Below are 23,100 nucleotides of genomic sequence, written 5' to 3' on the forward strand. Positions count from 1 at the left end.
AGGAAAGTTGATGAATGAAAGGCTGTGGTGTTGTCTACATGGACTTTTGTAAGGCCTTTGTTAAAGTCCCACATGGGAGGTTAGTCAGGAAGGTTCAGACATTAGGTATTCATGGTGAAGTAGTGAACTGGATTCGACAATGTCTGGATGGGAGAAGCCAGGGAATAATGGGGGATGATTGCTTCTCAGATTAGAGGCCTGTGACTAGTGGTGTACCTCAGGGATCGGTGCTGGGACCATTGTTGTATGTCATCTAATAATGTGGTAAATTGGATCACCAGCTTTACAGATGACACTAAGATTGGAGGCCTTGTTGACAGTGAAGAAGATTTTCAAAGCTTGCAGAAAAATGGGAAAATTTGGCTGAAAATGGCAGATGGAATCTAATGCAGATAAATGTGAGGTGTTGTATTTTGGAAGGACAAACCAAGAAAGGACATACATGGTAAATGGTAGGGCATTGAGGAGTGCAGCAGAACAGAGGGATCTGGGAATAGAGATACATAATTCCCTGAAAGTGGCATCACAGATGGATAGGGTTGTAAAGAGAGCTTTTGACTTATTAGCCTTCATAAATCAAAGTATTGAGTTGAGATATTATGGCGAAGTTGTATAAGACATTGATGAGGCCAAATTTGGAGTATTCCTAACTATAGGAAATATATCAGTAAGCTAGAAAGAGTGCAGAGAAGATTTACTAGGATGTTTCCTGGCCTTCAGGAACTAAGTTACAGGGAAAGATTAAGCAGGTTAGGACTTTATTCTCTGGAACGTAGAAGAATGGGTGGAGATTTAATAGAGATATTTAAAATTATGAGGTGATAGAGTAAATATAGATGGGCTTTTTCCACTGAGGGTAGGTGAGATACAAACCAGAGGACATGGGTTAAGCATGAAAGGGGTAAAATTTAGGGGGAACATGAGGGGGAACTTCTTCACACAGAGAGTGGTGAGAGTATGGAATGAACTGCCAGCTGAAGTGGTGAATGCGGGCTCAATTTTAACAGTGAAGAAAAATTTGAACAGATACCTGGTTGGGAAAGGTATGGAGGCCACTGGACTGGGTACAAGTCAGTGAGACAAGGCAAAAGCATGGTTCGGCTCAGACTAGAAGGGCCGAAGGGGCCTGTTTCTGTGCTGTGGTGTTCTATGGTTCTATAATTACTCTTTGCTGAAAGAATGATGAATTCAAATAATCTTAAATCACTGTACTTTCATTTCAAGCAATGTACCTTTTTTAGGGACTGTATGCAGAAACACATGGCATAGTTGACAACAACATGTATGATATCATGTTAAACAAGTTCTTCTCTCTGTCCGGTGATGAAAAGAACAATCCACTTTGGTGGGGAGGTCAGCCAGTAAGTATAATACTAATATTTCTGCATTATATAATTAGAACAGTATATTTCTGGTAACCTTCTGAAAATACATTTGTGGAATAATATCAAATTGGATTCCAAACTACACTTCAAAGAATACAGAAAATGTACAAGGCTGATAATGGACCTTTTATCTCTGAGGTTTCAGCAAGAAATGATTCAAACTAGTGGGATTTAAAAAAAAGATCATATTGTGGGAAAGATATTTGAGTTGTCTTAAAGTTCATAACTGCCCAGAACCTCAGGTTATGCTGCATCAAACTTGAAGTGCTTGGTCTGATATTGACCTGTAATTTTCAGAACAATGCTTTCACCGGAGATATTTACAAGATGGTGTCATTTGTCTGGAAAGTTTACCTCTGGATGCCTAAGATGGTGTTAACTGAACACACTACTAAAAAGTTGCAGCTGCTGGAATCCTTGGGGTCTTGTTCACATGATAATATTTGGAAGCTGTGTAAAGACAAGAGTAGCAAAAAATCACCACTATTGCGTCGCTAACTATTGTAATAAAGGCTTATTCAGGTGGCAACTTTTTCTGTCACACTGAGTGAGTGGCAATAACTTGAGAATCTTCCATTAGCATCCAATGACTTGGCATATTTGTGAATTGTCTCATATAGGTATTAATAGTATCTTCATTCTAATTTCAAGGAAACAGCACTACACTGATGTGAGAACTGTTCCAAACAGACAGTGTAGCTTTTTATATAATGTTCTATCATAATGCCTGATGGTTAGCCAGGCTGAGGCAAGCTTAACCTGTGAAGGGGGAGTAAGCTGTCAGCTCGCCTGACTTAATATCCATCTGGATTTAATTCAGTGTGGGCTCTGAGGGAAAGTATGTTGAGTGGTACTGCACACAAGTAGCATATGTGGAGCCACTTCAATTATCTATAATCAATGAAGGACTGGGTAATTATTTTTATTTGGTAACATTATACAGATAAAACTTAAATTACAATTAACTAAATATCAGATTGAATTTGTTAAAATTGCATTAGCAGTGGCCAGAAAATGTATTGCAGTTACTTGGAAATCTGTGTTTGGAATGATCGAATGGGAAATGCACAGTTGTGTTCCCCTCGAGAAAATTACATATAATTTAAGTAAAAAAATGTGAAATATTTTTACAAATTTGGTGCCTGGATCTACAAAAAAAGATTACATTTTTTTAGATTTTTAAATGTTCTTCTTAGCCTGTAAAACCTGCGTGCAACCCCATTAACAATGAGATAGATAGGAATTTTAGACTAGATAGATTTTAACACTTTCACAGTCCATTCTCATACTTATTTTTATTCCTTTCTTTTCTTCTATTCTAACACTTCACTATACTTCCTTTTTATCTTTTCTTGGGACTATGGGGGCGAAGGGGGTGCTGGGGTATTATCATCATGTATTTGATACTCAATATGTTATTACATCTTTATTTTGAAATATATTTGAATGCGTGTATGGTTAAAATTTTTAAATAAAATATTTTAAAAAAAAATAGGGTCTGGGTACTGAACTCTTTCTTCACTTGCTTGAGGTAATGCTTCCATCCATGCCCCATCAACCTTTGAAAATGCATAAATATCAACAAGTAGGAATTACAATGTATAGAGACAATTTTTTGGCTGCCTTCTGATTATTTTAAAGGCTTTTGTGGTTTTTGTTAACTCATTGTCCCTCTCTTGCTTGCACACTCAATCTTCTGCTCCCATCACAAGTATGCTTTTGGATCCACCTCTGTCTGTAAGGAGTATGTTCGTTCTCCCTGTGACTACATGGGTTTCCTCTGGGTGCTCATGTTGAAATAGAGTCAGTTTCATGTTCATTCAGAAGTGCCTGAAGTTGTAGCAGAGGAACTGTACCGTATGCCACAAGGTGCAGAGGACAATACACCTATGAACCTTTGCAGCCATAATAGTTTTCACATAATATGTACTCATTTTGATTTTGTTTTTTTCTCATAGATATGGCTAACAGCCATGTATCAGGGTCTGAAAGCAGGTACCTTCTTTTGGCCTGGATCTGATGTTAAGATTAATGGAACATACCCAAACAAGTTTGTAAAATACAATTCGTAAGTATTGCAACATATGTAAATAATATGGAGAGAAATGTGAAGAAATTTCCTGGGAATTTTTACAATGAACATGAATGTGTCATGCCATGCTGAAATAATATTTGCTGTTCAGCAAAATAATTGACAAGCTTTTTGGTGTTTAAAAGTAAAACTTGCTTTTGCAATCAGAACATTTCAATTATTATAGAAAGTCAGAGAAGCACAGTGTGTACAGAGGAATCTTGGCCTGAAGATAATTGAGTGAGAAGCAATCTGTGTCATGTCGTAGGGATGGGATGGGGGAAGGGGGGGGGGTGCCGTGGTGGCGAATATGTTCTGCATGATACATAATGTTTACAAATATATGGATTTATTTATCTTAAGTTTTCATTTAACTTATGAAAGAGAATTCTGCTAAGGATTTAATTTAATCCTAATTTTGCAATCAATGTTTAATGTTTTATTTTTATTATTCCTGACTGGATGAAACTAGAAACTCAGAATGTGTGATTAAGTGCATTTACTGAATATGATAAAAGCAAGATCCAGTGATTCGTTAATCTGCATGAATTGGGGTCTGTAGGTGCGGAAATCCAGAATCGAATTATACAGTGATGTATTGAGGCCCAGGTTTTGGAGTTTGCTGATCAGTTTTGAAGGAATAATGGTGCTGAATGCCAAACTGTAGATGATAAAGAGCATCCATGCATGCTTCTCCTCTTTGTTGTCCAGGTATTCCTGGGCTTTGTGTAGATCTATTGAGATGGCATCTGCCGTAAACCGGTAGGAAAATTGCTATGGGTCCATGTCGCTGCTCAGACTGGAGCTGATAGGCTTCAACAGCAGCCTCTCAAAAATCTTCATCACTGTAGATGTGGGTGCCACTGGTCGGTAGTTATTTAAGCAGGTTGCCACACTCTTCTTGGGCACTGGTAAAATTGAGGTCTGTTTTAAACAGGTGGGTACCACACCCTGTTGGAGTGAGATGTTGAAGATATTCATGAATACATTGGTCAGTTGTTCATCACAGGTTTTCAGTACTTGGCTGAGTACTCCCTCCCCTGAAGGCAACCTGAACTTCATCATTGGTTACTGACAGTAGAGGATCATTAGGGGACTTGGGGTGCACTGGGGTTATTTTTTTGTTCTGGTAGTCAAATTGGGCATAGAAGGCATTGAGCTCATCTGGGAGTGAAGCTTTGCTGTCTCCTGCAGCATTGGATTTGTTTTTATAGCAGGTTGTATCATTTAGCCCTGCCCCGACTGTCGGGTATTATTTGTTGGCTCCACTTTCATTGGGAATCTCCACTTTGCTCAGGAGTTGCCTTTTTGTAGGTTATATCTGCTCCTTGTGTAGTGTTCTGGATCTCTGGACTTAAATGCCTGTGATCTGGCTTTCAGCAGGTTCTGGATTTCATTGTTCAACCAGGGCTTCAGGTGGGGGAAAACCCTGAATGATTTGCTGGGGACACACTCATCCACAGCTGTTTTGATAATGTGTGTAATCATTCAGATTCTTCGTTGAGTTCCTGAATACATCTAATCCACTGGCTCAAGGCTGTCCTGTAACTATTCCTCAGCCTTTGACTGATAAAAGGTAAATAACATTCAAAGCACATTTGATAACATCAAAGTGCTAGGATCACCATCTACAGTAGCAAGTTAACCTCCCAAAATGCACTTATTTAAGATGGGGAGGAAATTAAAGCATCAGAATAAATCTATGTGGTTTCAGGCAGAACATGTAAACTCCACACAGACATTGCTGGAAGTCAGGAGTGAATCCAGATTGCTGGAGCTATGAGTCAGTGGCTCTCTTAGCAGTGACACCGTTAGATGTACTGTTGTGCAGTTTGCTCCCAGAAGATTCTTCAGAACCTTCCACCTTCAAAGGTTTTGTCCTTTACATCAGGGCTTTGTTTTCTTGCACCTCCTCTGATCCTTTTCAGCTAACATTTACAATATTGTCAAATGGCATTAATTCATTGTTAGTCGATCTGAGCTGTCAGAATTACCCATCTCCAAAGCTCATTACAGACTTGGACCACATGAATTACATAATAGAATTACAGATCTGAGCTGAGAGTGACTTTCCTTAGCATCATTTGTCCACGTTTAACATCACAAGGCCACTGAGAAATTAGGGAAAATATCTTTCCCAGCAAGAATTATTCAAAAAATTGCGGTGACATTGGAGCTCCTATAATGGCTTTCATGGTGTGGACCCAGGGAAAGCGGAAAGTGGAGACAAGACGCTCCCCACCCCCCCTCTCCGTGTCCTACTGCCCAGTTCTACTGCAGATGGCTCTATGCAGTTTTTAAACAGCCTGTTAAAGTAGCTGAAAGTGTTTTATTTCAAATCCTGTGACCAATGTCCAAGATAGCTGAACCTATGTTCAGCAGTGGCTGCGAGGGGTTCCAAACTCTAGGGGAAGCAGTGAACTGGAGCGGGTCACCAGTAATGGGGATAACAGCCTCTAATGAGAACAAGACACAGAGGAGACAACCTTAAGGATGGATGGCGACCATAGTGGTGGATCAGGAAGGGGCTTTGTGGCTGGCGGACAAAGATAGGCAGAAACTTGTTGGTGACTTACATGTGAGGAACCCACACAGGCTGTGGGCTGCTGGCAACTTGAGGTCAAAGGATTTGGAGTAGGCTGTGGGCTGCTGGAGATTTGCTCATGAGAACCAGTTATTGGAACCAGGATTCAAGAGGATGCTGACAGCAAGAAGGGCTCCCAAAGGGCCCTAGGCATTGAAGGCTCCCTCATTGTGTTGGAGATTTTGAATTGGGCTCAGGTTGCCGGTGGTTTGAAAGGAACTGGGAGCATTGGAGGCAAATCTATGGACATTCAATGACTCTTTTGCTTCTCTTACTCTGACTGTAAAGGGCTCCAGGTAATGCTAATGGCCAATCATGGTCTACCTTGTGGCAGATGAAAGGCAATTTCATGTAATATTACATTTCTGTTTTATTACCATAAATGACAATAAATTGTGTCTGATCTGACAACAAGGTGGATCTAGTTGCTGTTCTTTAATCACCTCTGCCCAAGACCATTGAAAGAATCTTCACGACAATATTCAGGCCCAAATTAATTAGTTATCTTCCCTCAGTCACAAGGTCAGAAGTGGGATGTTTTCTGATCTTTACATCATGTTCAATTCCCTTCACAGCTCCTCAGATTTAGCAAAATTCCCTGACAAGTCACTTACCATTCTGACTTGGAAATATCCTGCTGTCATTATATTTTCTTGTTAATTTGTAGTGTTATTTTATGGATTGTCCAGCTGTTTTTTGACAATAAAGAGCAATATCATCAATCATATGTGTATGTTCCATTTGTAACCACACTCATGTCTGAGTGATGGTGTCTAAATCCTATAATTCCTTGCAATAAGGACTAAAGCAGATAAGGAAGATTGCTTATCAATATCTTCTTTTGGAGAATAAAGGAAGGGCAAAAAATTACAGCCAGGCCAACATATTCACATTCTGTAAGTGAATGAATACAATATGTCACTTGCAAAATTTCACTCTAATGTGTGTGAGGGACATAAGAACATAGGAAATAGGAACAGGAGTAGGCTGTCTAGTCCATTAAGCCTGCTCTGCCATTTAATAAGATTGTGGATGATCTGGCTGTAAAATCAGATCCACTTACCTGCCTTTTTCCCATAATCCTTAATTCCCCCACTATGCAAACATCTATCTAACTGTGTCTTAAATCTATTTAATAAGGCAGTTTCCACTGCTTTCTTGGGCAGAGAATTTGTGGTATGTATTGTATGAGCTGACCCGTCCCCTGTCTCTGTGACTCCTCCCTCCTGGAAATCTCTAAAAAGGCTGTTACATCCAAACTCCTCCCTCAGTATCTGCCTTGGAACCGGGCCTGCAACATGTGAGATGTGTTTATGTCTGAAGGTGATTAAAGCCTATTAATCACAACTCTCAATCTAATATGGTTCATCAAAAGCGCTACAATTTAATCACCTTAATTTTGAGCCATGGACAAGGCAATATGGGCAGATAAACTGGACACCAGCCCTAAAGATCCAGATACCTCAGTCAAATTCGATCAATGGCTGCATTGCCTCAACGCTTTCATGAGATGCAATGACGTGCAGAGTGAAGAAGACAAATGAGATCTACCCTTCACTCAGGTTGGACACTGCATTTTTCAGATGATCAGGGACTGCACTACTTACTCGGCAGCAATAGAGTTCCTGCAGAAACTGTATTGAACCCCAACAAATGTAATCTATGCCAGGTACCTTCTGGACAGTCATAGCCAAGCACCTGGTGAGTCGGTGGATGTGTATATGCGGGTCCTTTGGGAGATGGGGTGAGCCTGCAGCTGCAGAGATGTCTCTACTGCTGTCCATTTAGAAGAACTGATATGCGATACATGTGTGGCTGGATTCAAATCTGATCGCATCAGACAAAGACTCTTGGAAAAGGGCAATCGAAGCCTGCAAGAAGTAGTCATTCTGGCTAAAGAATTTGAGATAGCGCAGCTGAATGCGGAGATCTTCTCCTTGGGAAACGTGGCCGCCACGTGGTGGGGGGCACGGGTACCGCCATCTTGGGACACAGTATCCCAGGTCACCACCACTGCCATCAAGCACCTGAAGTGCTACTTCTGTGGCCATGTGAAACCTGGCCAGAAACACTACATGCTTCACCTGCGGGAAGGAAGGACACTACGGGAAGGTAAGTAGGTTCCAACCCCCTTCCAACAGTGCCACATGCATATGGCAGCTGCTGCCATCTTGGACCACGCCACTTCCAGCTTCACCTCTGGCATCACTTGCGGTTGCTGGAAACAGCTCGGCGGGACCATGGGGGTGGCAAACTAGGATGACACCACTTTGGCGTCACTTCCAGCAGTGAGGAGCAGCACCGCATGCATGGCATAGGGGCAGCCATCTTGGTGGGTGCCCCCGAACCAGCACTATGCAGCAATTTAGACAGTGACCAGACACTGGCCTCAATTACCCTGGATCAGGACAGCTCACATCAACTGGCCAGAGCCATGATGAACATCGAGGTAAATGGTCACATCACAAACTACCAGGGAGCACGAGAGCTTCATTCACTTGGGCACAATGCAACACTACTCTCTTGCGGTAACCCCGGCAAAGTGTAATGTCTCCCTGGCCTCCAAATTCCACTTGGCTGAGATCCACAGCAGCTGCACCATGACATTGACTATGGGACACAGAGTACAAGAATTTTAAGCTCCTCATCATGCCACAGTTCTGCGCACCAGACATACTGGGACTGGACTTCTGTCTGGAAGGCAATCCTCCTAGCCCTCAGGTCGAAAGGCCTTCCCATTTCCCAGTGGTAAGAAGTCTACACCACCAGGCCCTCCTCTGTACTGCTACATGAAAGGGTATTTTCCTTCTTCAGGAAGTCAGAGTCGGGAACCACACTGCCATCCTGGCTGACAATCCCTGGCCCCGTACTGCTCCAGAAGCATATCATATGCCGCAAGACTGACTCTCTGGTTGAGAAGGTCCACTTCCTCCACGCTAACCCCAAAAATGCTTATGTGGAGTACCAGGATGGGTGGCAGGACACGGTTTCCAACTGCGTCCTGGCGCATGCATGGCACCCCTTGACCAACCAATCAACTTGTTCTCACGGTAACCCCAGCCAGCCGGCCCCACTAATTGCACCCAGCACAGCACCCCAACTCCAGACTGAGCAGCCCCACAGTCCTATTAACCCCCCCATCAGCCACCGGAGGCACAGCCAATCATATAAGACACCATCTGGGAGCCAGCAGCTGAACTGCAGCAAACCCTATGATGGTCGAACAACAGATTAGACAACCGGACAGGTTGAACCTATAATGGATATTGACTCACTTCACTGACCCCCCTCCCCCCCGCCCCCCCCCATGGACTTTGTTCCAAAAGAATGTGTGAATGTGGTGCAACTACTGTATGTACGTATATATTGTATGAGCTGGCCTGTCCCCTGAACCTATGAATCCTCCCTCCCAGAAATGCATCACACCACAGAATTCCACTGATTCACTTCTCTCTGGGAAAAGCAGTTCCTCCTTATCTCCATCCTAAATCTTCTCGCCTAAATCTTGAGAATATGTTCTTCATTTCTAGTTACACCTACCAGTGGAAACAACTTTCCTGGCTCTACCTTATCTATTCCTTTTATCATGGTGGATGTTGGATGGACAAAAAAAATATATCACTGAGGTGGAAGGTCATTTATATATCGGCAGTTTGTATCATGTCTGGTGTGGTATGGTCAATGAGAAGTATATTTATGTTGAATCTCTCCGATGTCTCACTTTTTCGTGCAATTATTTATATATTCCAGATCTGTTCCTTTTGAAGAAAGAGTGTTCACTATTTTGAAATGGTTAAGTTTACCCGAGTCTGAAAGGTAATTATTTTTCTTGGTTCTTAATGTTATGATTATCAGTTTCTAATCAGATTTTACTAGTTCTATATAACCATATAACCATATACAGCACAAAACAGGCCAGTTTGGCCCTACTAGTCCATGCCGGAACAAATCCCCACCCTCCTAGTCCCACTAACCAGCACCTGGTCAATACCCCTCCAATCCTCTCCCCTCCATGTAATTATCCAGTCTTTCTTTAAACATATATAATGTTCCTGCTTCAACCACCTCCGCTGGAAGCTTATTCCACATCCCAACCACCCTTTGCGTGAAGAAGTTTCCCCTCATGTTCCCCTTATAATTATCCCCTTTCAATCTCAAACCATGGCCTCTGTTTTGAATATCCCCCCCCACTCTTAATTGAAAAAGCCTATCCACGTTGACTCTCTCTGTCCCTTTTAAAATCTTGAACACCTCCATCAAATCCCCCCTCAAACTTCTATGCTCCAGAGAAAAAAGCCCCAGGCTGCTCAACCTTTCTCTGTAACTCAAACCCTGACATCCTGTCAAAATTTCTGTGAACCTTCTCTGCACTCTTTCTATTTTGTTTATATCCTTCCTATTATTTGGTGACCAAAATTGCACACAGTATTCCAAATTTGGCCTCACCAATGCTTTGTACAATTTCATCATAACATCCCAACTCTTGAATTCAATACTCCGATTTATGAAGGCCAACATTCCTGAGTATCAACTTTGAGGGCACTGTTTACCATAACTCCTAAATCCCTGCACTCCTCAATTGTCTACCATTTAATGTATATGACCTATTTAGATTTGCCTTTCCAAAATGCAACACTTCACACTTATCCGTATTAAATTCCATCAGCCATTTCTCAGTCCACTCCTCTAGCTTTCCTATATCTCTTTTTAAGCTACGGTAATCTTCCTCACTGTCCACAATACCACCAATCTTTGTATCATCTGCAAACTTACTTATCCAATTCACCACCCCTTCTTCCAGATCGTTAATATATATAACAAACAATAGTGGACCCAGGACTAGTGGACTAGTCACCGGCCTCCAATTTGACAAACAATTTTCTACCACTACTCTCTTACACCTCCCATCCAACCATTGCTGAATCCATTTCACTACTTCCTTATTTATACCTAATGCCTCCACCTTTTTACCTAACCTCCTGTGGGGAACTTTGTCAAAAGCTTTACTAAAGTCTAAATAGACAACATCCACAGGCTTCCCTTCATCAATCTTTTTCGTAACCCCCTCGAAAAACTCTATAAGGTTTGTTAAGCATGATCTACCCCTGACAAAACCATGCTGACTACTACCTAACAATCCCTGTTCATCCAAATATTTGTAAATGCCATCCCTCAGAACACTTTCCATCAACTTATCCACCACAGACGTCAGACTTACAGGTCCATAATTTCCAGGCTTACATTTGAACCCTTTCTTAAAGAGTGGAACAACATGAATCACCCTCCAATCCTCTGGCACTACCCCCGTGACCAGTGACATCCTAAATATCTCTGTTAATGGCCCTACTATCTGTACAGTAGCCTCCCTGAGTGTCTTTGGGAATACTTTGTCCGGACCTGGAGATTTATCCAGCTTTATCTTTTTTAACTGCCATCACTACCTCCTCGGTTATCCTTATATGATTCATGACCTCCCCACTATTTTCCTGTACTTCAACTGGTCCAATATTTTTTTCCCTAGTGAATACTGAGGAAAAGAAATCATTTAAAATTTCCCCCATCTCCTCTGACTTTTCACATAGCCTACCCTCCCTGTCTACAAGGGGTCCAATTTTATCCCTCACTAATCTTTTACTTTTAATGTACCTATAGAAACCCTTTGAATTTATTCTTACTCTGCCTGCCAAAGCCTCTTCGTGCCTCTTTTTGGCCTTTCTAATTTCTTTCTTAAGATTTTTTTCTACACTCCTTGTAGTCATCTTTCAATTTCTCAGCACCCTGCTGTTTATACCTCTTGTACACCTCCCTCTTTCTCCTAACCAAATTTCTAATATTCCTCGAAAACCAAGGCTCCCTATGACTTCCAGCCTTTCCTTTGATCCTCACTGGGACATATTTACACTGTTCTCTCAAAATTTCTTCTTTGAATATTCTCCATTTTTCATTTACACCCTTGTGATAGTACAGACCTATCACCAATGTATATAGTTACAGTATCTAGAGTGTAATGACTGTGCTTACAGTGATTGGCTGAGAGTTTAGCCACGCCTACTGTCTGGGCCTTAAAGGGTTGTGTCCCTAGCCAGGTCGGATCATTCTGGACTGGTTGGCCACCTGTGAAGAGCTCCTGTCTTTTGCTAATAAAAGCCTTGGTTTGGATCAACAAGTCTTTGGTTCTTTCGAAGAGCTCTACAATCCTTTCCTGAAAAAATCATGTCCCACTCAATACTCCCCAAATCCATTCTTATTCCTTCTAAATTTGCTTTTCTCCAATACAGAACCTCAACTTTAGGCCCATCTTTGCTCTTCCCTAAAACTACCCTAAAACTAATGGAGTTGTGACGAATAGACTAGACCCAATTTGTTCTCCAAGATTAACCTCAGACACCTGACCTATCTCGTTCCCTAACAGGAGATCCAGTATTACACCGTCGCGAGTCGGTTCCTCTACGTATTGATTAAGAAAATTATCTTGTACACATTTGACAAACTCTAGCCCATCCAGCCCTCTTACTGTATGGTTATCTCCCATGATCACTACCTTATGTTTATTACACATATATGCTATCTCCTTACAAATTTGTTCTTCCAATTTTCTTGGCCCATTTGGTGGTCTATAATACACTCCTATTAGTCCCCTCATGCCTCCTCCACCCTTCAATTCCACCCAAACAGCCTCACTGGACGATCTCTCCAAACCATCCTGCCACCTCACGGCAGTAATGTCCTCCTTAACAAGCAGAGCAACTCCTCCCCTTTTTTTTACCCCCTGTTCTATCACATCTAAAACATTTGTATTCTGGAATATTTAGTTGCCAGTCCTGTCCCTCCTGTAACCAGGTCTCACTAATTGCCACAACATCATGATTCCAAGTGCCAACCCATGCTCTAAGCTCATCTACCTTATTCACTATGCTTCTTGCATTAAAGTACATGCATTTCAGAGAATGACCCTCACATATATTCCCTTTTCTACCTTTTACCTTAACCTCCATCCTTCCTTTGTTATCTTTATCATTCTTAACTAGGTGGCCATGCACCCTAGACACTGCTCGCAAACTCTGCTCCCCACCCCCCTGCCAATCTAGTTTAAACCCTCCCCCACAGCTCTAGCAAATCTGCTTGCCAGGATATTGGTCCCCCTTCAGTTCAAGTGGAGTCCGTCCCTTTTGTACAGGTCCGACCATCCCCAGAAGAGATCCCAATAGTCCAAAAATCTTATCCCCTGCCCCCTGCACCAACTCTTTAGCCATTCATTCATCCTCCACATCCTCCTATTACTACCTTCTCTAGCACGTGGCACCGGCAGCAATCCAGAGATTACTACCTTAGAGGTCCTGTTTTTAACTTCCTGCCTAATTCTATGTATTCCTGTTTCAGGACCTCATCCCCACTTCTAACTAAGTCATTGGTCCCCACATGGACCACGACTTCTGGCTGCTCACCTTCCCCTTGCAGAATTCTGTGAACTCGATCGGAGACATCCCTGACCCTAGCACCAGTTCTGTTGTCTGTCATTTGCTCATTTCTTGATCCCTGTGCTCTTATGGTTTTCTGACTTTCATTCTGACTTCCTTGGCACCAGTTGACCCTTTCACTAGTTAACTGGCTTTATTGCCCTCTCAACCCCTCTTCACTCTCTGTTCCCTGATTTTCATGCTTATGTACCATGCCTTAACGTCTAATTTTAATTTTTTAATTTGTTTTTAATTTTAGAGATAGATCTTGGTTACAGGACCTTCCAGCCCTTGAGCCCATGCTATATGAATACTCTAATTAACTTACAAACCACATCCATTTTTTGGAGGGTGGATGGAAACCAGATCACTCAGAGGAAACCCATGCAGGTCATGAGGAGAACGTACAAACTCCTTGCAGACAGAGCCAGATTCAGTCCCGGGTCATGGCACTCTAATAGCATTGTGCTAACCTCTACACTAACCATGCTGACGGTGCTTCCTTTCTCACACCTTGTGCCTAGTGTTTGTACTTCAATTGAACTTTCAATTGCACTTCAACCTCCCTGTTACATCATGGAGTTAGAGAGCATGTTTAAGTCACACAGTACAGAAATAGGCTCATTCACTCACTTATTTTTGCACTGACCATCAAGCACACATTGACACTAATTCCACATTAATCCCATTTTATTCTTCCCTCATTCCCTCATATCCCCCTGGATTCTGCAACTCACCTATACACAAGTGGCAATTTACAGTGGCCAATTAAACTTTCAACTTGCACACCTTTAGGATGAGAGAGGATACAACTCTGAAGGATTGCAGGGAGAACTTCAGCCAGACAATGCTAAAGGTTGGAATTGAACCCAGGTAGCTGGAACTACGAGGTAGAGACTCAATTAGCTCCGTCACCCTTCCCCCCATCTTGGATTCAGACTTCCCCTGTCCTTGCTGGCCTGCAGGCTCAGATTTCCCATTCTTTCTTAGGACCAGACCCTTAATTCAAAGAAGGATGTGATAATTTCTGAAGCATTGAGGAGTTTTGTGCTCCATATTCTGCTTAACATCACCATACAAAATTAAAGAAAATGTGTAAGTTGAGAAAAAAAATGATGTGCAGAAAGGGAAGGACAATATAAGATACATACAAAAAGAGTACACGAGAAGAGAAAAACATCAGAAGTATGGGAGATATATTGGAGAGAGGCAGAGGTGAGGGGGAAATGAACAGAAAGCATGTAAAAGCTAGGAGGAAAGAGGCAATGAACCTTTTACTGATAAGAACGTGAGTGTACATAAGATAAGCAGTCATAGGATGTGTCCACTTCCATTTTTGCGAGCAATGTCACAGGTATCCGATCAGTTTACCAAAAAATTTAGGTATAAGGTTGCTGCAAATCTTGCTTTTGGTTTACTTTTATTTTTTGTTAATGTAGGCCAGATTTTTACACCCTTTATTTGGAAGAACCTGATCATGCGGGACATAATTCTGGACCTGTCAGTAGTGAAGTAAGTTGACAGTTTTTAATTAAGTCTTTGAAATACAAATAGAATCCCTTATTGGAAAACACCTAATTAATCTGAGCACAATTAATACTACTGTGCAGAAATAGGCCCATTCGCCTTACTCATTCTTGTCAATTTATTTGCCTGTATTAGGCCTGTATCCCTCTATTCCATCCCTATCCATGTATCTGTGTTTTAAATGTTGTAATTGTATCTGCTTCTACCACCTTCTGTTATAGCTTGTATCCATTCTCTGTGTGAAATAATGTTCAGATCAGATTTTCTTTAAATTTCTCCTCTAATACCTTAAACCTATGTCCTCTAGTTTTTGATGACGCCCCTTGAGAATACCTATTCTATCTATGCCCCTCATAATCTTACAAACCTTGCTAAGGTCATTCCTTAGTCTCCTACATTCCAATGTGAATATATCCAGCCTTCTCTACTTCTCCTTGCATCTAAAGCTCTCCATTCCAGATAATGTCCTGGTAAATCTCTTCTGCATTTTCTCTATTGGCTCCACAACCTTCCTGTAGTGTGGTGACCAGAACTGTGTATAATAAGCCTAACAAGCATTTTGTATAGCTGCAACATTAGATCCCAACCTGAGTCTCAACATGCACCATACAAAGGAGATGATGTGGACTTCAGGAGAACCAGGAATGACCACCCTCCACTATACATTAATATCTCTGTAGTGGAGAGAGTAGAGAGCACCAAGTTCCTTAGAGTCTATTTAACAAGTGACCTATCCTGCACACACGACATTTCCTCACTTATCAAGAAGGCACAACAGCAACTCAACTTCCTGAGTAGACTGAGGCAGGCAATTCTACTAGCTACCATCCTGTCAGATTTCTACAGGGGTTCTATCAAAAGCATACTGACTGGCTGCATCATGTTATACGGTTGCTGTTGAGAATTGGATCAGAGGTCAATCCATAGGACCAAAACAACAGCAGAGTAGATCACTAGGATCTTCCTCTTCCCCATCGACATGACTACCAAAATCATTGTTTGAAGGGGGCTTGCAAAATCATTGACCCTATCACCCCACAAGCAGTACCTTCCAGCTTCTTGGAAGGTCCTTCCAACTATTTGGAAGGAGATGCAGGAGTATCAGAGCCAGCTCCACCAGGCTGAGAAACAGCTTCTTCCCACAGGTAGTACGATTGCTGAATGACTGAATAAACTGCTCATACTAATCCTCCGAGACTCTACTATTTATTAAATAATATTTATATTTTTGTACATCTGTATATATGTACTACATATGCATTTGTTTGTCTGTGATGTGTTTGAATATTTTTGCACTGAGGATCAGAGAATGCTGTTTCGTTGGGTTGTACTTGTATAATCAGATGATAATAAACTTGAACTTGAACAAGTATCCTAATCCAAAGAAAGCAGTATTCAATCCCTTGGTATTGATTTCACAGCAATTTTGCCCGTTTTCTTCATTACTTAGATTCATTGTGCTTGATTACTTGTTATTTTGATTTATTTAACCTTCTGCCGAACTATAATCAGATGCATTGCATAATTTAATGGTTAGCTAATAAAAACGGATGAAATGTGAAATTACTCACTCTCATGTTGTGAGAATTTTTGTGGCACAGTTATCACACACATGATGATTTCGAACTGTGGTAATTTCTTGCTTTGTGTCAGCAATTAAACAATTTCACAAAGGAAATTCTCACTTTTAGACCAGCCACTTTTTAAAGCTTGGGAAGAATTCAGGTGTTTTCAATGCTGTTGTTATTAGCTCATATATCATTAGAAATTAAAGACAGTATTGAAAATGTCTTGAAATCATTCATTTGTGGGATCCTGAACATTTAATAAAAGGTGAATGAACAATTGATAACATTCATTCTGGTGTTGAAAGGTTTCTCTGAGATATGCCATTCTCCAGATAGTCGTGGACTAATACAGGTACGGGAGTAGAAAGAATGACCAATATTTTGATCCCATTTGGGGTTAGTGATGCAGAATGCTATCTTGATTTCAAGAATCATATAAGGGATAGATTCTGGCAGAAAATCCCAAAACTTAGAATAAAGGGGAAGCCACCTCGGACTGATTTGAGGAGAAATGTTTTTGTATAGAGGGTAGTAATTCATTTGAATTCTTTATACAAGAGAGCTGCTGATGGTTAGAGATCTTTCTAGGTTTATTGTATCAAGAAATTAATGGGATAATGCAAGAAAATGGCATTGAGGTTGAAGATCAACATGATTTTGATGAATGAATGTCAAATGGCCTTTTCCTATTCGCATCTTTGTGCTCCTGGTCTGTTCTTGTAAATTCCTTAAGATACTTTCTTGCTCAATTCTTAATAAATGTTCTACAAGCTAATAAATAATTTACTCTCTGCTTCTTTTAATCTATCTCACATTTTACAGGTGGCTAAATCTTTGCAGTTGGTCGATCAGATTATGGGAATGTTGATGGATGGGCTCAAACAGAGGAATTTGCACAAATGTGTTAACCTCATCCTAGTTGCTGATCATGGTATGTTTTAAAAAAAATATATTGCATTCTATCTAAGCAAAATCTACAGTCAGAATGAAGACCAGCAATGCCACCTGATTGAAGGATTTTTTTTAAACAAGAGGTTCTTCTTTGGCTTGGCTTCGCGGACGAAGATTTATGGAGGGGGTAAAAAGTCCACGTCAGCTGCAGGCTCGTTTGTGGCTGGCAAGTCCGATGCGGGACAGGCAGACACGATTGCAGCGGTTGCAAGGGAAAATTGGTTGGTTGGGGTTGGGTGTTGGGTTTTTCCTCCTTTGCCTTTTGTCAGTGAGGTGGGCTCTGCGGTCTTCTTCAAAGGAGGTTGCTGCCCGCCAAACTGTGAGGCGCCAAGATGCACGGTTTGAGGCGTTATCAGCCCACTGGCGGTGGTCAATGTGGCAGGCACCAAGAGATTTCTTTAGGCAGTCCTTGTACCTTTTCTTTGGTGCACCTCTGTCACGGTGGCCAGTGGAGAGCTCGCCATATAACACGATCTTGGGAAGGCGATGGTCCTCCATTCTGGAGACGTGACCCATCCAGGTTAATATAGTGATAAAACCAAAAATTATTTTAATCATGTTACACACTCAAATGTATTATTCTGAGGGCACTATACAGCTGCAAATAGTATGAACTGTTCTACACCTTGTTTAATTTTACTATAAATCATAGAATAACAAAACAAATACAGTCAAAACCATTTGAGTAATGATTTACTAAATTCATTAAATATTTAAGAGAATAAAATAGAATCATGGCCGAGATGCACGTTACTGCCACATTCAGATTTGCACACATGAATATGGAAGTTTGGGATGTTTCCAATGGTGGAGAGTCCAGGACCAGAGGGCACAGATTAAAAGGGTGTCCCTTTAGAAAAGAGTAGAGAAGTTTCTTCAGTCAGAGGGTGGAGAATCTGTGGAATTTGTTGCCACAGACGGCTGTAGGGGGCTGTCATTAGGTATATGTAAAGCAGAGGTCGATAAGTTCTTATCAGTGAAGGTGTCAAATGATATGGGAAAAGTCATGAGAATGGGGCTGAAAGGAAAAATACATCAGCCATGAATTGAATGGTGGAGCAGACTCCATGAGCTGAATGGCCTCAATCAAATCCTAAGTCTTATGATCTTATTGTCTAATTTTCTGTTTACAACCCAATATTATGCTCCTCACCATTTGGAGTAAAACAAGAAAGTCTGCGGACGCTGTGATTGAAGTAAAAACACTATGCTGGAGAAACTCAGCAGCTCAAACAGTACCCTTTATCTTTCTTCTTTGGCTTGGCTTCGCGGATGAAGATTTATGGAGGGGGTAAATGTCCACATCAGTGGGGGGGCTGGTAGTCATTGTGGGGAGCTGGCTGATGGAGGACCTCAGTTTTCTTCAGGCTGACTTCCAGGCCAAACATTTTGGCAGTTTCCGCAAAACAGGACGTCAAGCGCTGAAGAGCTGGCTCTGAATGGACAACTAAAGCGGCATCGTCTGCAAAGAGTAGTTCGCGGACGAGTTTCTCTTGTGCCTTGGTGTGAGCTTGCAGGCGCCTTAGATTGAAGAGACTGCCATCCGTGCGGTACCGGATGTAAACAGCGTCTTCATTGTTGAGGTCTTTCATGGCTTGGTTCAGCATCATGCTGAAGAAGATTGAAAAGAGGGTTGGTGCGAGAACACAGCCTTGCTTCACGCCATTGTTAATGGAGAAGGGTTCAGATAAAGATAAAGATACATAACCATAAAGGTATGAGCAAAATGTAGGCATTCGCCTGAACAAAATGGTGGAGAGAGGGGGGCAGGGGGAGGAGCACAGTTCCACAGGCAGGAGGTAATAGGTGGATAAGGGAGGGAGGGCACACCAGCAACCAAGGGGAGGGGGGGGAAGGCTCTGTGATTAAAGAAGGAAGGGGGTGGGGAACTGAAGAAAAGAAGACAGAAGGACAGGGAAGTGAGGGAGAATGGGGAAGAGACAAGCAGAGAAGTCAATGTTAATGCCATCTGGTTGTCCAGGTGGAAAATAAGATGTTGCTCCTCAAATTTTCAAGTCCTCTTAATGTGATAGTACATGATATCATGGACAGCCATATCAGTGCCAGAGTGTGGTGTTGAATTGAAATGAATGCCACTGGGACATTAGTGAAGTGATCTCCCAGTCTGTGTCCAGCTTCTCCAATGTAGAGAAAACCACAACAGGAGCACCAGATTCAGTAGATGACTCCCGTGGATACACAAGTGAAATGTCACTTGGAAGGACTGTAGGGGCCCTGAATTGTGGTGAGGGAGGAGTGTGGGCACAAGTGTGACACTTCCTGAGATCACAGGGGAAGGTTCCAAGGGGATGATTAATGGGAATGGATAAATAGACAAGGGAGTGACAGAGGGTAGAGAGGGAAGCAGAGGGGAAGATGTATCTGGTGGTAGGATCATGTGTAAGTGCAGAGGCTGGTGGAGTGGTAGGTGAGGAAAAGAAGCATCTTGTTTTTGTTGCATCTTGGGCCAGGGAAGATGAACAGGAAATGGAGGAGATGTGGGTAAGGGCTGAGTTGATGGAGAAAGAGGGGAAGCCACGTGTTTGGAAGAAGGAGGACACTTCATATGATCTGGACTGGAAGACCTCATCTTGGGAACAAATACAAAGGAGACGGTGGAATTGAAAGACAGGAATAGAATCCTTGCAGGAGATTGGGTGTGAAGAAGTATAGTCGAGGTAGCTGTGGGAGTTGGGTGGGTTTGTAAAATATGTTGGTGAAATGCTTGTCTTCTGAGATGGAGACAGAGATCAAGAAAGGGGAGAGTGTCGCCAGAGATGAACGAAGTGAATTTGAGTTCGGGGTGAAATTTAGCAGCAAAGTGAATAAAGTTAATGAGCTCATCACAGGTGGATGAGGCAGCACTGATGTAGACATCACTGTAGTGGAGGAAGAGTCGAGGGGCATTGCCTGTGTAGGCTTGCAACTTGGATTGCTCCACAAAGCCTGCAAACAGGCAGGCATAGGTAGGACCGATGGCTACTTTGATTTGGAGAATCGCCCATGCCACGTGGAGATTCACAGATGACTACATTGGTGCTGCCTCATGCACCTGTGACAATTTGACATATCACACTCTCTCCAAATCAAAGGAGAATCAAAAGGGTCTAAGTGTGGTCTAACTAACTTCATATAGCTGCAACATTATCTTATGGCTCTTTAACTCCATCCCATGGTTAATGAAGGCCAATACATTATATGCATTCTGACAACACTATCAACTCATGCAGCAGCTTTGAGATGGACATTGGACACAGACCCCAAGATCTCTCAGTTCTTGATGGGGAATGAATCAGGTAGCTAATATAATGGCATCCATTCAGCCATAGGAAAATTCCACAGAATCTGCTGACCTCCTAATACAAGCTTCTACTGAGCAAGGCATCAGTGGATAGTTAAAAGGATATCTCATTCATTGTTGTTATTGTCTTGTATAAATGAACAAAAGTGGTCTCAAAGTGAATGATAAAATTGAAGGGTATTTTGTGTTTTAATTGGTGCACTCCATGCATGTATTATTCTTAGAAAATTGACCCTGTTAATTACAAACTTTAAACTTAAAAATCTAGACTTTATTTCAATGAGTTTTTTAAATATATTCCAGGTATGGAAAAAACCTACTGTGATCAGATTGAGTATATGACCAAGTACTTCGACAATGTGGAGAACTTGTATGTTTACAGTGGTCCTGCTGCTCGCATTCGTGCCAAAAATGTTCCAAATGACTATTTGTCATGTGAGTGTCTTTAAAAATATAAACAGAATCTGTTAAAATCATAGTGTACAACAGAATAAATAACAACATAAGATAGGAGAAATAAGCCTCAATGCCTGATCCACTGTTCAAAAGATCAGGGCCAATCATTTACAAGAACAACAACTTCCTGTAATACATCCCTTGATTTAATGATGCCAAAAATTAATCTCTCCCTTGAATATGTTTCGTGACAGAGTCTGCGTATTCTTTTTGAGGTGGAGAACTTTAAAAATTCTATATCTTCTTGGTAAAAACAATTATTTTCAAATATTCCAGAATACTTGACTCCATATTTTAATATTATAAATCTACTCATTAATTTATACCTTCCCTATCTCACACCCATAACCTTCTATTTTTTTTTTGCATCCATGTGCCTGTGTAAGAATCTTTTGTATGTCCCTATTGAACTAGCCTTTACCACCACCCCGGCAATGCATTCCAAACACCTACTACTCTGTGGAAAAAAAAACTTTATCCCCTCACTTTTTACAGATGTTCTCTGGTGCTTGCTTATCTCACCCCAGCGAAAAAACACTCGCTGTTTACCCTATCTATATCTCTAATAATTTTGTAGACCTCTATTAGTTCATCTCTCATCCTTCCTCACTCCAAAGAGAAAAGTCCTAGCTCTGCTAAGTGTGCCTTATAAGACACATTCTCCATTCCAAGCCACATCCTGGTAAATCTCCTCTACACCCTCTCCAAAGCTTTCCCATCCTTCCTGTAATGATGTAATCAAAACAGAACATAAAATTCCAAGTCTAGTGGTCTAGCCATAGTTTTATAGCACTGCAACATTTGATGAATGAAGGTCAACACACCAAAGGTCTTCTTAACTACCCTGTCAAGCAGCATGGTAACCTTGATAGATCTATGAATTTGGATCCAAAGGTCCCTCTGTTCTTCCACACTATTAAGAATCTTACCATTAACCATGTACTCTGCCTTCAAGTTCAACCCTCCAAAATGCATCACCTTATACTTATTCAGAATGAACTCACTCTTCCACCCAACTCTGCATCTTATCTATATCCCGTTTGAACTCATGATGACCTTCTGTAGCAGCTATTCTCAACCATTTTTTTTTGACAGTAGCTCCCTTCGGATTCTGCTCAAAGTGTAAATGCCTCCTTCCCTGTAAAGTTGTCATTTTCTTTCAAACTTCTCTCCTACTGACTATATAAAAACATAAAAAATATTTATGTGAGGTGAAAGAAAACATGACTTTTACTGAAATGCGCTGTGGCCCTGGGGGGAAGCATAGGGCCCCCATTAAGAATGCCTATTCTACACTATTCACAGCACCTCCCACCTTTCTATCATCTGCAAATTTATTGACCCATCCCTCTACTTTGTCCAAATAATTTAGAAACATCACCAAGAGTATAAGTCTCAAAACAGATCTCCACTTGTCATTGACCTCCAGGCAGAATTCTTTCCATCTACTATTACCCTCTGCTTTCTGAAAACAAGCCAATTCTGAATTCACACAGCCAAGGTTCCATGGATCCCATTCCTTTTTTTTTAAACTTTATTTATTTAAAAATCATTTATAGAAAAACAATATACAATCCAATTTAAGTAATTTTATATAATTGTATATAAAAAAGAAAATTAAAAACATAAACACAAAAAAAAGAACAAAAAAAGAAAAATAAATATCCCTCCCACCCCATCAGCCAGCTCTCTTAAGGAGAGCTTAAAAAAAAAAGGAAAAATATATAATACATGAAAGTACATCTAAATGTATATATTCCAAATATGGTCACCACTTATAGATGAAAAAATAATAATTAT

General features: G+C 41.3%; 1 protein-coding gene across 2 annotated transcripts in view; it reads left to right on the forward strand.

Moving 5' to 3' along the window:
- LOC138736878 (ectonucleotide pyrophosphatase/phosphodiesterase family member 3-like) overlaps window positions 1-23,100 on the forward strand; it is a 120,592-nt gene that overhangs the window by 31,850 nt on the left and 65,642 nt on the right. For both annotated transcript variants that reach the window (XM_069887026.1, XM_069887027.1), the window contains exons 6-11: window positions 1,242-1,361; window positions 3,344-3,453; window positions 9,791-9,856; window positions 14,937-15,009; window positions 17,415-17,523; window positions 21,148-21,279. In XM_069887026.1, coding sequence (XP_069743127.1) covers window positions 1,242-1,361; window positions 3,344-3,453; window positions 9,791-9,856; window positions 14,937-15,009; window positions 17,415-17,523; window positions 21,148-21,279 — 610 coding nt within the window. The remainder of the gene's footprint in view (window positions 1-1,241; window positions 1,362-3,343; window positions 3,454-9,790; window positions 9,857-14,936; window positions 15,010-17,414; window positions 17,524-21,147; window positions 21,280-23,100) is intronic.

The sequence above is a fragment of the Narcine bancroftii genome, chromosome 6 (assembly GCF_036971445.1).
Source record: "Narcine bancroftii isolate sNarBan1 chromosome 6, sNarBan1.hap1, whole genome shotgun sequence".
NCBI lineage: Eukaryota > Metazoa > Chordata > Chondrichthyes > Torpediniformes > Narcinidae > Narcine > Narcine bancroftii.